Source organism: Leptidea sinapis, chromosome 1 (assembly GCF_905404315.1).
Source record: "Leptidea sinapis chromosome 1, ilLepSina1.1, whole genome shotgun sequence".
NCBI classification, from domain to species: Eukaryota; Metazoa; Arthropoda; class Insecta; order Lepidoptera; family Pieridae; genus Leptidea; species Leptidea sinapis.
The window spans coordinates 10,947,138-10,965,169 of record NC_066265.1 but is presented as its reverse complement, the minus strand read 5'-3'; the positions used below and the strand labels follow the sequence as shown (position 1 = coordinate 10,965,169).

Sequence of the window (18,032 nt, the reverse complement as noted above, 5' to 3'; positions counted from 1 at the left end):
CTGTCACTATATAAACCCATAACAAAGAGTATTACAGTTACAGCCACCAGGAGGCTCCTTTGCACAGGATGCCGGCTCGTTTATCGTTACCACATCGGCGCCTATTTGTGCCGTGAAGCAGTAACGTGTAAACATTACTCTGTTTCGGTCTGAAGGGCGCCGTAGCTAGTGAAATTACTGGGCAAATGAGACTTAACATCTTACGTCTCAAAGTGTCGAGCGCAATTATAGTGCCGCTCAGAAGTGGGTTTTTCATGAATCCTGAGCGGCACTGCACTGTAATGGGCAGGGCGTATCATTTACCATCAGCAGAACATCCTGCTCGTCTCGTCCCTTATTTTCATTGAAAAAAAAGTTAATGAACAGATAAATATGCTGTAAATTATCAATGTTATATACCGATATAGGTTCTTCATCCCGTATCTTGTACGCGTCATGCAGCAAGGTGACGATGTAGACCAGGTCGATGCAGGCCCAGGGCTGGTCCACGTTGGAGGCGGAACAGGCTCGCAGCGCGCTGTTACGGTACTGGGACACCGACACAGTGCCACCCTTCATTACATCTGAAAACGTATTTAATACACAAATAAAATTTGTAAAACAAAATTTTATGAGCGATGCGGAATTCGAACTAAGCTAACCGTTCGAGTACCACCTCGTTTAACTCGGTACTCGAACGGTTAGCTCAGTTGGTTGGAGCACCCGCACGGAACGCCGGAGGTCGTGGGTTCGAATCCCGCATCGTTCATAAAATTTTGTTTTTCAAATTTTATTTGTGTATTAATCCTAGAATTGAGGGTTATCACTTTAAAAACATAACGTATTTAATATTTGGACGTTATTCCGTTCCGACGTTCCAAACCACAATCATGTCGAAATTTAGTTAAGAACACAAAACTGGTCATGTAATTCATATTAACCCACATGTATGGAATACTTTTTTTTATTAAAATAAGGGACGAGACGAGCAGGACGTCTAGCTGATGGTAATTGAAACGCCCTGCCCATTACTATACAGTGCCGCTCAGGATTCTTGAAAAATCCCAAAAATTCTGAGCGGCACTACAACTGCGCTCGTCACCTTGAGACATAAGATGGTAAGTCTCATTTGCCCAGTAATTTCTCTAGCTACAGCGCCCTTCATACCGAAACACAGTAATGCTAACACATTACTGCTTCACGGTAGAAATAGGCGCCGTTGTGGTACCCATAATCTAGCCGGCATCCTGTGCAAAGGAGCCTCCCACTGGTTACACTACACTGATATTTATTCAACTTTAAACATGAATTCCTTAAAATGTGATGTTTGTTGCTTGGAACGTTTATCAGGAAGTACGTCCATTTGTACTGGTTCAAACATTGAAGTTTCGGCCTCATTTGAAATGAAGACTACTTTCTTGGGTACTGAGTGACACCGAGCAATCATGCTCAGCTACATAGCACTCATTGTGGTACGTTTTGAAGTAATACTTCATTTGGTGCGTTAGGGAAGAACTATCAGAGTAATTTTTACAAAGCGCGCGCACACCGTCACGCAAATTCGACATTTACCAACTTCAATTAATTTCTTCAGCTACCAAGCCTATATGTAACTCATATATCTACTGAACCAGAGCCAATGGACGAGAATCGGTTCATTTAAGTTCCTTATCCCTCGTGCAGAGGGCATCCACAGTGCATCTCCATCGCGATCGGTCCTGAGCATCTCTCTTCATTTCATTCCGGGTCTTTCCGATGTCTTTTGCTTCGTCAATGACAGTCCGCCGCCAGGATTTGTTTGGACGGTTCCAGTCGAGTGCTTGCCTCGGTATATGGTTAAGAACCCTCCGGAGTGTGAGGCCTATCCAGCTCCATTTTGTCTGTTGGTCGATTGGGAATACCGAGGATGTTTCGAAGGCATCGGTTAACGAAAACCTGAAGTTGATGATGTTGAAGCTATTGCTTAAATGTAAACGCAACCTAAAAGTTTATTTTGTCTGTGCTCAGTGTGACATATGTAATGTCAAATAGACGTCAGCCCTTTAACTTTCTGTTCTCTGCTAATGGTCATCAGTAATGTACGTACTTGTCTTGTTTGTTATCGCTCATAGTATTAAAATCAAGTGTAATCTCATCGCAGTGTTTTTATTCCTATCATTTTTCCTAACATGGTAGCAGAGCGTGGTTGGGAGAATAGGAAAAAATATTTATTTCGGCGAGATTACGCGTACCAATTTTTCATCACGCACGCGTTACTTCGTTGCTTCGGTGAACAACATGGCGTCCCCGCTTGCACAAGGTATGGAGAAACTAAAAGGGGCAGAAAACTACTCCACTTGGAAGTTTACTATGCGCATGCTATTAATTCACGAGGAATTGTGGGACTTCGTTGAAACCAATAACGAAAGCGACAAAAATAAAGGTGAGAAAGCGTTGGCGAGGATCGCGCTCTCTGTGGCACCGACGGTAATACCGTACATCCGTTCTGCCAAAACCGCGTTTGAGGCGTGGAACATACTGAAAAAGGCTTATGAAGGACGTGGTCTGAGCAGAAGATTGGGCCTGCTGCGGAGTCTTTTCAGCACCAAGTTGAGTGAAAATCCCTCGATGGAGTCATACCTACACAAAATTAAGGAGATTTCTCACCAACTGGAGGAAATAGAATCACCTCTGGATGATGAATTTGTTGCAGTGATAATGTTGAGTGGACTCACAGAAGACTACGACCCGCTCATCATGGCAATTGAGAATTCTAGTTCCAAGTTGACGACCGATACCATCTCCTCTAAACTATTACAAGAGGTACAAAGGCGTGAAGACAAGAACGAAGGTGGTACAGCCTTAGTCACCACACACACACAGAAACAATTCAAATGTTTTAAGTGCAACGGCAAAGGACACCTTTCTCGGAACTGTCCGGAGAGAAAGATTGCAACTGCAAGCAACTACAGTAGCAGCCTGGGAACGAGGCATCCACCGAGGAGCTCGCAGAAGAAGGTTCCTGTTAAAAACAAGGCGCTTGTGACGGCTCTCTCTGTGAATGTGAATAGTAACAAGTGGTACATTGATTCCGGAGCCACTAATCATATGTGTAACAGTGCAAAAGTGATGGTAGGATGTGATCCGAAAAAAACAGTGGATGTGTGCATTGCAAACGGTGCAAAGCTATCCACTGCGGGGTTAGGTCAAGTAAAAGTGCAGCTGAAAGACTGTGTAAGGACAATAAGTGATACTTATTATGTTCCTAATTTAAGTACTAATTTGTTGTCAGTCAGTGCCATGACCAAAAAAGGTTATATTGTTACTTTTGATAGTACATCATGTACTATCTATGATAATAACGAGATTTTAGCTACAGGTACCCATGTCAATGGTGTCTATCAGCTAGATACTGTGTCTGATAGCGTTTGTACTGCAGAGGAACAGGAGTGCAGTATGATGGCATCAGCTGCGGCAGACTTGAAATCCCAGGAAGTGTGGCACAAGCGGCTCGGTCACCTTAATCTAAGAAGTATGCAACTTTTGCAAAAAGGTATGGCAATTGGCGTTCATTTTAATACTTCTGATTTTCAGCAATGTGTGTCTTGTGTTGAAGGAAAGCAAAGTAGACTCCCTTTTCCTAAGAAATCAAGTAGTAGAGCGACAGAAGTGCTGGGTTTAATACATACAGACTTATGTGGTCCCATACAGGTTCCCTCTATAAGTGGTGCTAGGTACATACTTAGTTTCATCGATGACTACACAAGAAAGCAGTTTGTCTATTTTTTGAAATCAAAAAATGAAACGTTTGCTAATTTCAAAAAATTCAAAGCCCTTGTGGAGAATGAAACTGGGAAGAAGTTAAAAGTTCTTAGAAGTGATAGAGGCGGAGAATATATGAGTTCTAAATTTAAGGAATACCTAAAGACCTGCGGGATCAAACACCAGAAGACCATCCCCGACTGCCCACAACAAAATGGCGTCGCGGAACGGGCCAATAGGACGGTGATGGAGAAGGTTAGATGCATGCTGCGTGACGCTGGACTGGAAAAGAAATTCTGGGCAGAGGCAGTGAACACAGCAGTCTACTTAAAGAACCGCAGTCCTACCAAGGCCGTTCCTGGTGAAACCCCCGAGGAGAAGTGGACAAACAAGAAGGTAAATCTAAACCATTTAAGAATTTTTGGTTGTGTAGCTTATTCTATGGTAAAGAATAGGAGGAAACTTGATCCTAAAAGCAAACCATATATTTTTGTGGGATACAATGAAGAGTCGAAAGGCTACCGACTAATAGATACTGAGAACCACAGAAACTGTGTCAATTCTCGCAATGTTGTGTTCATAGAAAATAAATTTTGGAACAAAGACATGTCACATGATGATAGTTTCAAGCAACATCCTATTGTTGACATCAACAGTCTGATTTCTAATGAAATTCAGCAATCAGAATCATCCACTGTGAGTTCTGATCAATCTGATGACATGAGATTATCACAGAGAGAGGAACAGAGGATCAGCATGATCACACTGTATGATTCTGAGAGCGATAACACAAGTTCTGAAACGGAGAACTGTTTGGATTATACTTACGTTCCAGGAGATGATACGCTGGCTCAAGCAGAGCAGGAAGACACCTCCTACGAAGAAGCTGATGGGTCCTGCCTAATTGCTAATTTTGTGGCACTGGCTGATGGTTACCCTGATGATCCGCAGACTGCAACCGAAGCACTGAAGGGACCGGATTCAGACAGTTGGCGGAGGGCAATGACAGATGAGTATAATTCATTCATTAAGAACAAATGTTGGACTTTGACAAAACGTAAACCTGGCCATAAGCCCGTTCAATGTAAATGGATTTTTAAAAGGAAATATGGTGCTAATGGAGAGCTCATAAAATTTAAAGCTCGTTTGGTTGCCAAAGGTTATACCCAGAAATATGGTATAGATTACCAGGATACTTTTTCACCTGTAGTAAGGTACTCCACAATAAGAATGCTTCTTGCTCTAGCAGCAGAATACAACTTGGATTTGGAACATCTTGATGTGAAAACTGCTTTTCTCAATGGAGATCTTGAGGAAACAGTATACATGGAGCAACCAGAGTGTTTCAAGGTTAAAGGGAGCGAAGATATGGTATATAAGCTCGACAAGGCTGTGTACGGCCTTAAACAAGCTTCCAAGTCTTGGTACGATAAAATTACTAAGGTGCTCTGTGACAAATTAAAGTTCTGCCGCTTGACTTCTGAGCCATGCGTATTCTTTAAGTGTGAAAATGGATCAATGATGATCATAGCGTTGTATGTGGACGACTTGATTGTATTTTCATCACCAGATTTTCAAGGAAAGGATAAAATAAAGAAGGAACTACAGGAGGAATTCGAAATCACTGATCTAGGGCCAGCTCAGCATGTACTTGGCATGAAGCTGATGAGGGAAGATAACAAATTTTACCTAAATCAGTCGAACTACATCCAGAAGGTACTGAAAAAGTTTCGCATGGAGGACTGCAAACCAGCTGCAACACCCATGGAGACAGGTCTTAAACTTACCAAAGAACCCAAGCAGTACGAGACCTACGACTACAGAGGTTTGATTGGTTCTTTGATGTATGTGGCAGTTTGCACCAGACCTGACATCAGTCATGCAGTTAGCTACCTCAGTCAATTCAATGATTGTTTCGGCGAAACTCACTGGATAGCTGCCAAAAGAATACTACGTTATTTGAAAGGTACAATTAATTTTAACCTTGTATTTTCCAAATCAGGTTTGAACATTTCAGCCTACGCAGATGCTGACTGGGCGTCAGACAACATCGACCGTAAATCGTTTACTGGCTTCATTTTTACCGTGGGCAAGTCCGTTGTTGCTTGGGAGAGCCGCAAGCAGCGCACTGTTGCTCTGTCAAGCACTGAAGCAGAGTACATGGCGTTGTCAGACACATGTAAGGAAGCTTTATTTATTAGAAAATTTTTATTTGAAGTCTTTGGTACCATGGCTAAAATCACGATTTATAATGACAATCAATCTGCTATTAAGTTATGTAAAAGTTTTGTATTTCATTCCAGAACAAAGCACATTGATATACGTCATCATTTTATTAAAGAAATTGTTAATAAAGGTGTTGTTGAAATAAAATACTTGTCAACTGCAAATATGTTAGCAGACATATTAACTAAAGCACTTTGTAAAGAAAAGCATAATTATTTCACAAGTCAGTTGCTAACAAGTTCATAGGTTAACTTATAATGTTTGTGTTTTAACTGAACTAAGTTAGAATGTAACTTTGTTAAGTTGTAGTTTATGTTTAGCTTGCGTTTAAGGGCCAGTGTTGAAGCTATTGCTTAAATGTAAACGCAACCTAAAAGTTTATTTTGTCTGTGCTCAGTGTGACATATGTAATGTCAAATAGACGTCAGCCCTTTAACTTTCTGTTCTCTGCTAATGGTCATCAGTAATGTACGTACTTGTCTTGTTTGTTATCGCTCATAGTATTAAAATCAAGTGTAATCTCATCGCAGTGTTTTTATTCCTATCATTTTTCCTAACAGATGAGAGATGGGCTTGGTGACTGGTTGATGAAGAGATTATTCAATATATAGTTTCAATGTATATAGAAGTTATAAATAAAAAGAAAACTCAACAGTGGGAGGCTAGATTATGGGTTGGTACCCATAATCATAGGCAGAAATAGGTGCCGCTGTGGTCAGGCCGTGAAGCAGTAATGTGTAAACATTACTATGTTTCGGTCTGAAGGGCGCCGTAGCTAGTGAAATTACTGGACAAATGAGACTTAACATCTTATGTCTCAAGTTGACGAGCGCAATTGTAGTGCCGCTCAGAATTTTTGGGTTTTTCATGAATCCTGAGCGGCACTGCATTGTAATGGGTAGGCCGTATCAATTACCAATAGCTGAACGTCCTGCTCGTCTCGGCCCTTATTTTCATAAAAAAAATACTATCTAATTGTATAAAAATAATTCAATGTATTTTAATTACGCGTTTTTTATTTTAAGCACACTGTATTTTCTGTGAAATGCCAAGCGGCGCCGCACCAATATACCACGTGTTTGTTAGACTGTTTTTCTTCGTCATATATTAGACGTAGTATTAATTCTGCGCGGCAGACATCTTGGATTTCAAAGTATACAAATACATAATCTCAAAGTGACAAGCAACGTAACTCGCCAATTTTAAACAACGTATGATAAAAAAAATTGCATGTGTACAAAGTGCACATGTCAGAAGTGAAACCTGCATTCTGCATGAACCTCTAAACTGCATATGAAGTCCTGGTACATGTTGCTAGGATGACACATGATTTCAACCGCTATGAAAGACATTAATAGCACCGCTACCATATTTATGTTCTCCTGGTGTCTATGCAGTTATAAGTCGTGCGTATGACATAACAATATATTAACATATACCTACTCGCGTCATACATAAAAATAAAATAGTATGCATATTTCTGTCTCATTCTTTGCCGGCTTCATCCTACAAATTTTTGTATTTGTGTCTCTTACCTGTCGTTTTTTCCGTTGCATCCGGTTGGAAATCACAACGATTCTAAAGAAGTTTCACTTTAAAATAAAATCGATTCAGTCAGGAAATACAACAAGATGTGTTACCGATGAGGCCCGCGTCGGCGGCTACGTCGTAGAAGAAGCTCATGGCAGCTACGCGGCCAGAAGGAGGGCGGCTTGGCTCCCAGTCCAACGTTGTCATCACGTAGCGCCTCACCAGCTCGTGGCAGCGGGCATACACCACGTCGCGCTTCAAACTCTCCGACCGATACTTCCCACTGTGTAGCCAACAATGATGTGAAATATAGACTTACCCCCTTATTCACAATAGTCTGCTAACTCAAAGCATTGCTAATTCTCACTCTGTCTTCTTCGATTGACCTAAGTCAGAATGAGAAAAAACACTCCTAAGCGGCTGTATAGGCGCACCATTATGAATAAGGGGGTAAGGATATACTAGTCACTGGACAGACTGTTGCATATGTTTGACAAAAAATTTTACAAATGGCTGCGAAGGAACGTACAATACTCTGAAGTATTTATGGATTTTGAATTAATTTCGATCTTTTTCCGTGTTATTTATATTTGAAGAATCAACGTAATAAAGTACAAAATGTTTTATTGTAAATAATTTCCCACCATCTATCGATGTTTGCTGAGGTTGTCATCACAAGTTTTAGTACCGCAGACTCTCGCCAACAGCGCCAAAATGGCGAATATCAAACAGGCTCAAAAGCACTTTGACAGCTGCCAGTCCAGTGGTATATATCAGTATAGGTCAGTGATACTAGTGTTAGACGCATAGTGAGGAGACGTCATCTTCGAAAGGATGACAGGAGATATCATCTTGGAAGCGATGACAAACAGTGGGGGCGTCGGCGAGACTATCGTGTAGTATGAAATCAACCCGTTATTGTAATTTAGATTGGTATCTCTTTAAATTAGCCCCATTTATCTGTGTAACTGATGTTGCTTAAATTACTATTTAAAGTATAAATGAGCGTCCGTTTTCATTGATTGTGTTTTTCTGTTTCAATTTCACCTCGCATACAAATTAGCATATGACGAACAAAGCGTGCGAGAGAGAAGCACATCAAATTAAAATCAAAGAAATTTCGTTTCCGGTCCAAATATTCAACAGCCAAAGAATTTAAAAACGCCTTAGACATGCATTTTTACATTTTATCCCGCCCTTTGAACCTCAATTGAAAATAATGACGCACTTTTGCCCGCACCTGTCTACTTCTACAATATGATCCCAGAAAATGTACAAAACAAATGTGTTACGAAATTTAAAAGAATTGTTAAAAAACGTTTGTGTGGGAAAGGTTATTATAGCATAAACGATTTTCTTAATGACACCATGGACTGGGAATAAAGCGAACTCCCTCAGGCTCTTTAATTATAAATGTTTATTGTACGATATCACATTGTAATCCATGTTTTATATTAAAAAAAAACCCCCCGAGTTTCTTGCGCCCATTCTGCTTCATTCTTCTCAGGTCTGAGGCAGTCTCTTTTGAATGGGTGGTAGTTTATGACGTTCAATAAGTGATTTTAAATCCTATTTGGAATAAAAATATTTGAATTTGAATTTGTCATTTCAATACGAACGTGACCATACTATACACAAATAAGGCCTACAATAAATACTAGCTACATTTGATGAATATAGACGTTTGTTTCTGAGTCATGGCTGTTTATATGTATTTATGTATGTTAGTAAGTATATCGTATTAAATATATCGTTGTATTGTGCCCATAATACAGGCTATGCCTAGTTTGGGGCAAGATAAGCAAGGGAAAGGGATAAGATAAGAAGCAAAAAGCGCGTACACCTTCCTTACAGGCCGGCAACGCTCCTGTGATTCCTCTGGTGTTGCGAGAGATTGTGGGCGGCGGTGATCACTTAACACCAGGTGACCCGTACGCTAGTTTGTCCTCCTATTCCATAAAAAAAAAAGATAATTTGTGTAAAAGTCTGTCAATATTATATATTACTAGCTGACCCGACGGACGTTGTTCTGTACATAATAAATAATAAACTGTTTTATAGGAATTTGCCAATAATATTTCAAAACATCAAGAATTATTTCATAAAAAATGCACCCTGTTGTTTTATTGAAATTGTTTCACAGCGGAACTGTCAAACGGTGCGTCACTAAATTCTCTCATAGAAGATATGTCCATACAAAACAAATATTGAAAATAAAAATAATTATGGATCCCAAATATTATATGTTTTTTTATTAATTTGTCAGTAATATATCATAACATCAAGAATTATTTCGTAAAATATGCTCCCTGTTGTCGTAATGAAATTGTTTCACAGCAGAACTGTCAAACCGTGCGTCAATAAATTCTCTCATAGAATATATGTCCATACAAAACAAATATCGGACGACGGGGGACACATCAAAGGAAAAACAAAATTGTTGTTTTTAATTCCGAACACTTTCATATTTATTCACCTTTCAAACCTTCCCTGGACTTCCACAAATAATTCAAGACCAAAATTAGCCAAATCGGTCCAGCCGTTCTCGAGTTTTAGCGAGGCTAACGAACAGCAATTAATTTATATATATATAGATTTTTCAGAATACGATACTGGATACGGTATCAATTTATGTGACAGCTCTATATGTTGACTTCTTGCAATCGAATCGACCGTTTCACGCAAGTTATCTCATTCTCAAATCTTAATTCTGCTTTCAGTACATCCAGGAACAACTTATCGTGTGTACGTTTCGAAACACAATTCAAATTCATCAACGCCAAGTGTGTAATAGTAATAAATCCACAGCTTATATAACAAAAAAGTTGTCACAGCTCAAGTACCTGACTATATGGAGTTTGTTAGCGTATGTCCACCGCTCGTTCTGCACGATGGGGTCTACGCACACTGACTGGATCTCCGTGGCGTTACTGTCACCCGCTTCCATCTTGAACACTCCGTTGCGGGCAGCCAGAATGCCCAACTTCAAATAACTACAACCAAAATATAGTTCAACTTAAGATTACTTACACTATGTGCATTACAAACGTTTTCGCAGTAGGCTACCTTTAAAAGGCATAAAAGGAATTTATTTTCTCAAAATTGATTCCTTTAGAATTCTTTTTGACGTCATTTCTAATAACTACTAGATACTACTACCGCTTCGGAAACAAATGGCGCTCTGAGAGAGAAGAAGCGGCGCACGAAACTCTCCCAGCATTCTTTTTTTGCGCTCTTTTCAATAAAAATATACAATAGTGTACAATCATTTCTATCGCTATAAAATAATCACAATCTAGTCCCAGGCTGTCCGATTATTTAGATATTCAGCAGTGGAGTAATAGGGTTTACGACAGAGCCATTTTTTATAAAACATTTATACTTATGACCAACTTTTAAAGTTTTATTATTAATTTATTAGAACTTAGGGACAGGCGCTTACAACTTGATGTAATTATGATTTTTGATATATGTCATCACAAATACGCAAATAAAATCTTGTTGATTTTATGACGATACGTCACTCGAACGGTTAGCTCAGTTGGCAGAGCACTCGCACTGAACGCCAATGGTCGAGGGTTCGAGTCACGCATCGTTCATAAAATTTTGTTTTCAAATTTTATTTGTATATTAATCCCAGAAGTGAGGGTTATCACTTTAAAAACATAACAAATTGTTAATGTTTCGCTGTCTAACAAACCCCAATAAATAAAATAAAAATAAGATACTAGATAATAAGCTAGAATAAAGACCTCTTCATAGGTCTTGGTATTTAAGACACCAGACAGTATAACTAGGTAAGTCCTAGTATACACCTGATCACAAATTCGAGAAATATATTACAGCTTCTTTATAAAAAAAAGGCTAAATATAGTATAGTAGATTATATAGATATTCATATGATTTAAATGATAGGCTGGTAGTTTCTTATCAGTTCTTCTCCCGACGAACTGATGTACCTTCATGACGTTTACCAAGTGTTGTTGCAATATAATGTAATATTAATATAATATTGACACACTTTTTACACAAATTATCTTGCCCCAAGTTTAGCATATATAGCCTGTGTTGTGGGTTACAAGACAATGATATATTTAATACAATATACTTACTTAAACATACATAAATTCATATAAACTTACATAAATACATTTAAACATCCATGACTCGGAAACAAACATCCATATTCATCATATAAATGCTCGCACCTACCGGAATTCGAACCCGGGACCTCTAGCTTAGTAGGTAGGACCGCTAACCACTCGGCTATACAGGTCGTCAAAATATGTGATGTTATTGTCACTCCCTGTGGTAAATAAATATATTTCTATTCTATACTTTTAAAAATTTGATTGATGTTTCTTCTTTTATAAGCATTTATAAAAAATTATCATTGTTTTTTTGTTACGTTTTTTAGTTAAATAACATTTGTGAGTATTTAAATGTGAACTAGAACTATACGTGCGAACAGATCTACTTAAATAAATATTATCAGCTTAATAGTATGTCCCCCCTTTCTTCGTATGTGTAGTTTTATGTTTTAATTTGTAGATTATTGGATGGTGTTGTACATTATGATCTAAAAATATCCAACACGCGAATGGAATACGCGGCTTGCTGCCAACGATATTGCGTGTGTCCGTGCGCTTTTTTAAATGTGACGTTTATGTCTTTTATCTTACAGAAACAATTTAATCTAGTCAAAATGGCATCTATTTCGCATCAAACAAAAGAAGAATTATGTAAATCGGATCCTAAATCTCAGAGAAATCGGTGTACATACAAAAAAATACCGATCGAATTGATAACCTCCTTCTTTTTGAAGTTGGTTAAAAATCATACGCTTTTGTACTTAAGTACGCACGCAAGAAGTTAGTAATTATTCTACTTTGGCTTAACAAAAATCCTTAAAAAAAACTCTTCTTCATGCTATTTTACGTTTGTAGAAAAAACAATATTGTAATAATGAAAGTATTAAATACAACCAATGAAATTATTATTACCTATACGGCATAATTTAGTTAAATAACGTGTAATTAAATATCAAAAAAAATCCTTAAATTAATTTATAATTTAAGGATTTTTTTTCACACTAAAAGGGCGCTCGCTATTGCTATGTGAAAACTCGCAGCAAGAGGTCACAGGTCGTCGCAGCGTGAGACAAAGTGATTTTAATTTCGAGCCCCACGTGACCATACATCCGGGAATTACTCCGCGTTAAAAAAATAAACAATGCGATCCGGTGCGTTCCGAAACTCATTTTAGCCTAGCGTTTTATCTCATTGTCACAAAAATTTATATGTTACTTATCGAAATATAGATTTATAGAGTTTTTAAATTTGTTTTTTTTTTATGAGTTTGATATTTATAATAAACATTGATAAATAAAATCTTAAATGTTTCTCTTACTACAACCTATAACATTTTTCTCGCTAGTCGAGGTGAAAAGTTGTATGTTTCACACGAGAGCAAATTCTTTTTGTCTCGTGCCTTTAAATCACTCACTACCTCAGTAGTCTATATTAGAATCACTCGTTACGCTCGTGATTCAATTCTAGAAAAAAGCCAATTCGTGATTTAAAGTCAGCACTCTCAGCAAAAAATAACTTTTCTCACTTGTTGAACAAATAACTATTTATTTAAAAAAAACTTGTTATATACATGTTTTTTTTATAAATTGAAATGATATATTAAAATTTATTTAATTCTCGTCCATTGGTTGTGGCTCAGGGGTTCCAAGAGGCTTGGTAGCTGAAGCACAATACAAAAGTTATTTTCACAGCATCATGACGTACGGTATTTTACTTTGGGTCATGCTGCTGACATTGATATATTTTTGCTCTGTAAAAGAGAGCTGTTCGTACTATATTTCAATTGGTTATAGACAGTCACTCAAAGAAAAATTTAAAGAAATAAATATTATGACTGTTCATTGTCAGTACATTTATAAAAATTTTATGCAAACGTTCACAAAAATCTTCACCTTTTTGCTCTAAATAGTGAATTTTAATGATTATATGATTTCACTAGATATAAGGGATTGCTTGTAACTAATTCTAGTAAGCTTCATAAGATACATAATACCTTTAAGGGTAAATGTATACACTTTTATAACAATCTCAGCCAATGTTCAGGCATTACTCTCACAACTCGAATATCTATTGTATATTTTATAACAATAACTTGAAAAGAATAACTTCAAAAGTTTTCGTTGTAATACAGCTGATTCGTATGGAAAGATCAATACCTGGTTTCGAAATGGGAGTAGAATAAATCATTTTATTATTTTGACGACCCACATAGCTGAATGGTTAGCGACCCTGACTACTAAGCTAGAGGTCCCGGGTTCGAATCCCGGTAGGTGCAATCATTTATATGATGAATATGGATGTTTGTTTCAGAGTCATGGATGTTTATATGTATTTATGTATGTTTAAGTAAGTATATTGTATTAAATGTATCGTTGTCTTGTACCCATAGTACAGGCTATGCCTAGTTTGGGGCAAGATAATTTGTGTAAAAGTTGTCGATATTATATTATTATTATTATTATTATTTACATGAGCATAAAATATATGTAGCCTCTGTTATACCTGTGCGTGTACAGGGTGATGTTGTCTCCCGCGGGCACCACGTACTGGTCACGGCTGGGGTACGAGCCCTTCAGCTCTTCATCCAGTTGGTAAGTGATCTGCGTGGAGCCGCCGCCCAGGTCTAGAGCTGCCATCGTTTCGCCACCGCGCAGATCTAACACATAAACTATAATGTTACGCAACATCTAAAACTTACAAATTCAGAATAAAACAAATCTTGGCACAAACAGAGGAAGTAAGATATCACCAAATTTCTTCTAAATTGTAACAGCGTCTACAATTGCATTATGTTAGATTTATTTATTGATATTTATATATTTAATGAAATATATGAATTATTATTTATATATTTAATGAAATTGGTCTTTGTTTGAGGCTAGTTCAAGCCTAAAGCACTGATCGTATCGACATGAAACTACCACTATTCGATGCGAAATTCATCCTAGATGGTTTATGGCTACTTATTTTTCGAATTTCAACGTTCCTTTCTTTTAAAATTCGCACAGCGAAGCGGGCGGGAACGGCTAGTCTATATATATAAATATATAATGAAAACGGTCTATGTTTGAGGCTGAATCACGCCTAAACCACTGATCCTAAATGGTTTATGGCTACTTATTTTTTGAATTCCAACGATCCTTCATTAATTTATTTCCTTTTAAAATTCGCCCAGCGAAGCGGGCGGGAACGGTTAGTTTTGTATAATTTTAAGATCTTAAATTTTAGCGTAGGTACTTAGACTTTCCTTAGACTTTACTGACGTAAATCTTTGCTGAGTGTGATAAAATGCGTACTTAAGTGTTGTATTCGGCTGTCTTAGCTTAAGCTAAGTAGAATTTCAGCTGTCAAACGACTAAAGACGAAATAAAAGATTATGCTGAGGTTACACTCAGCTGTGGTGAGTTAAGTTAACGTGAGTTAAGTCTGAGCAAAGTCTAAGTACGTATCTATTATTATATATATCAAACATTACCTTTTCACTACATATATTTTATGTTTAAGGTTGTATCTCTATCTGTTTCCAAATAAATGAATAAATAACGAAAATCTTTTCACGGAAATATCTTATGACTATTACTTTCGCCAAGAAAGCAAAAAATGAGAAAATAGACATTCTGAAGTAGTTAAAAACACCGCTCTATCATTTCTTAGTTGACCTACAATGATTTAAATGTGCCTGCTGAAAATTTATCTGCTTATTAGAAGAGCAGGATGCGACCAATGCTTTATTTTGCGTACTCTTCTTCCTAAGCAGCACCACAGTGCTGAGATAATTTTCTCATCTATCGTGTACCAAGTCCGATCTTAAACTGAAATGAAGAATTCAATTTTAACAGACGTTAGCTCAGTTGGGAGAGCACTAGCACGGAACGCGAGAGTACGGGCATTCAAGTCCCGCATCGTTCATAAAATTTTGTTTTCAAATAAAATTATGATACTAGATAATAAGTTAGCTAGAATTAAGACCTCCTTTATGAAGGTATTGGTATTTAAGACACCAGACAGTATACTAGGTATCACTGAGCACAAATTCGAGAAATATCCATCGTGTACAAAGTCCGATCTTAAACTGAAGTGAAGAATTAAATTTTAACGAAGTGTGAACGAAGCTTAAGTCTAAGAGTGAAATGTTATTGTTTGGACTATGAAAATATATTGTTACTAGCTGACCCAGCAGACGTTGTATTGCCATATAATAAGAAAAAATCAATAATTAAATTAAAGTTTGTTTTTTACCTCCTGAAAAAGTAAGAAAGATATATATATTAATTTTAAACTATGCTTTCAATTTGATTTTTGAACAACGGGGGACACATCAAGGGAAAAACAAAATTGTTGTATTTATTTAATTCCGAGCATTTTCATATAATTATTCACCTTTTAAACCTTCTCTGGACTTCCACAAATAATTCGAGACCAAAATTAGCCAAATCGGTCTAGCCGTAAATCGGTCTAGGTCGAGTTTTAGCGAGACTAACGAACAGCAATTCATTTTTATATATATAGATAATAATACTAACTGTGCAACAAGTTGATCGTGTACCAGATGAAGATACCCTCATCAGCGCCATCCATTATCTCTACACTGTTCGCTCCCACGTCGTATCCCAGACTGGAAAAATTCAATAACAGTTATTTATGCAACTGTTGTATAATAATACCTCTTTTAAAACAAGAATGTGGGATAATAGTATCACATGAGTGTTTTAATAGCTTATTATCAACAGTTGCATACAAGACTTTATCTACACCCATAATATGAATTCTCTATAAAAGACTCTGAAACAGTTAGTTTACTGCTAACATTAAAAAAGCCAGTCCTAGTAACCATAATATCATCCAAAGGAGTGTTATTATGAAAACGGATGATATAATATTGTACTGAATTTGATTACAACACTCGTTTGGATGATGTAAGGGTTATTAGGATATTGGGTGTTTTAATGTTGGCAATAAGCTAACTATTTTAGAAGCTTTAATAGGGGCTTTAAAGCATGGGTGTAGATAAAACTATTTAAAATGTTATATAATATTGCATATTTTTTTGTATCGGACAGGAGAAAAAATTACCATACACCTCAGCTGATGCTACTAAGTGATAACCGGTGCTTTTATGAAGTTACTCCTTTCGTATCGACCAGGAAACCTCGCGCAAGGAACAATCCACAGATTGTTTTTATTTATGACAGTAAGTGACGAGACGAGCAAGACGCTCAGCTGACGTCCTTTGAAACGTCCTGCCCATTATAATGCAGGATTATAACTCAGGATTCTTGAAAAACCCAATAATAACGGCACTACAATTGTGCTCGTCACCTGGAGACATAAGATGTTAAGTCTTATTTGCCCAGTAATTTCACTAGCCAAGGCGCCCTTCAGACCGAAACACAGTAATGCTTAAACGGTACAGCTCCACGGCAAAAATAGGTTGTAGGTACGTAAAAAAAAGTAAAAATTTTCAATCAATACAAATGTCAAATGGTGTGAATGATAATATATAATATGTGACGCGTGGCAACGCATCGCAAAGACTTACGATGCCGCATAAACGCATCATGAAAATTTCCAATACGGTGTTGCCTTTGAATCATTTATCTACATTCTTTGCGATGCGTTGAGGCATCGCTATGTTGTGGCCTCGCCGATTCGCCGCAATACTAACTTGGATATCGCTCTGGCAACCTCGTCGATTATCTGCTGTGCCTTCTCCGGCGATAAGAGTCGCAGACCAGCCGTGGCCCGCACGATGAGAGGAGTGAACCGTCGCTTTTCCGGTGGGGTTAGGAACTCCGCCTTTTTCACTAATTGTACTATTGTATCTGCGCCCTTTAATTTATAACAAATTTCTGGTCAGTGCAAAATAATGGTAATTATGATGTTCTTTAATAAAATATACTATTGTGTAAATACACGCCAAAAACATTTTTATTGTTAACTCACTTTGGAGAGTAAATAAATAGAAAAATCGGACTTTACATAGAGTTTTTGCGATAGCCTTTTATGTGTCAATCCGATTTAAGTTCAACATCATTAATTCTATATTTCCTTGTTTCCACGGTCAAGTTAGTTTTATTTTTAAATTTTTTACCCTCCAAAGTGAGTTTGTGTTAGCTTTGGCGTGCATTAACAAAATTGTATATTTTATTAAATATATCTAGCGGTCATTTTGGAATCCGCTATCTTGTTAGTTGTTATGATCTTATTTTATGTTTTCAAATTATTAATACGCACTATGTAAATCATCAGATGTCTAAATATTGTGGGTTATGAGATACAGCCGGTGATCACCGCCGCCCACATTCTCTTGCAACACCAGAGGAATCACAAGAACGTCTCCGGCCCTTTAGAAAATTGTACGTGCTTTTTTTGAAGATACCTATGTCGTATCCTCCTGGAAACACAGCACTTACGCGGAAGTAAGTTCCTTGAAAACCGCACTGTGGAGGATTGCCACACAACCAG

The 18,032-nt window shown here is 37.5% G+C and overlaps 1 protein-coding gene across 4 annotated transcripts in view; it reads right to left on the bottom strand.

Annotated features, from left to right (window-relative positions):
- The window catches only part of LOC126966928 (ectonucleoside triphosphate diphosphohydrolase 5), a 58,039-nt gene that overhangs the window by 9,596 nt on the left and 30,411 nt on the right, over window positions 1-18,032 (bottom strand). For all 4 annotated transcript variants that reach the window (XR_007729855.1, XM_050811249.1, XM_050811237.1 and 1 more), the window contains 6 exons: window positions 17,233-17,396; window positions 16,091-16,182; window positions 14,070-14,223; window positions 10,320-10,469; window positions 7,587-7,759; window positions 400-563 (listed from right to left, as the gene is read on the bottom strand). Coding sequence is in view for 3 of the 4 variants with exons in the window: in XM_050811249.1 (XP_050667206.1) it covers window positions 400-563; window positions 7,587-7,759; window positions 10,320-10,469; window positions 14,070-14,223; window positions 16,091-16,182; window positions 17,233-17,396 (897 nt within the window). In the remaining variant the exon portion in view is untranslated. The remainder of the gene's footprint in view (window positions 1-399; window positions 564-7,586; window positions 7,760-10,319; window positions 10,470-14,069; window positions 14,224-16,090; window positions 16,183-17,232; window positions 17,397-18,032) is intronic.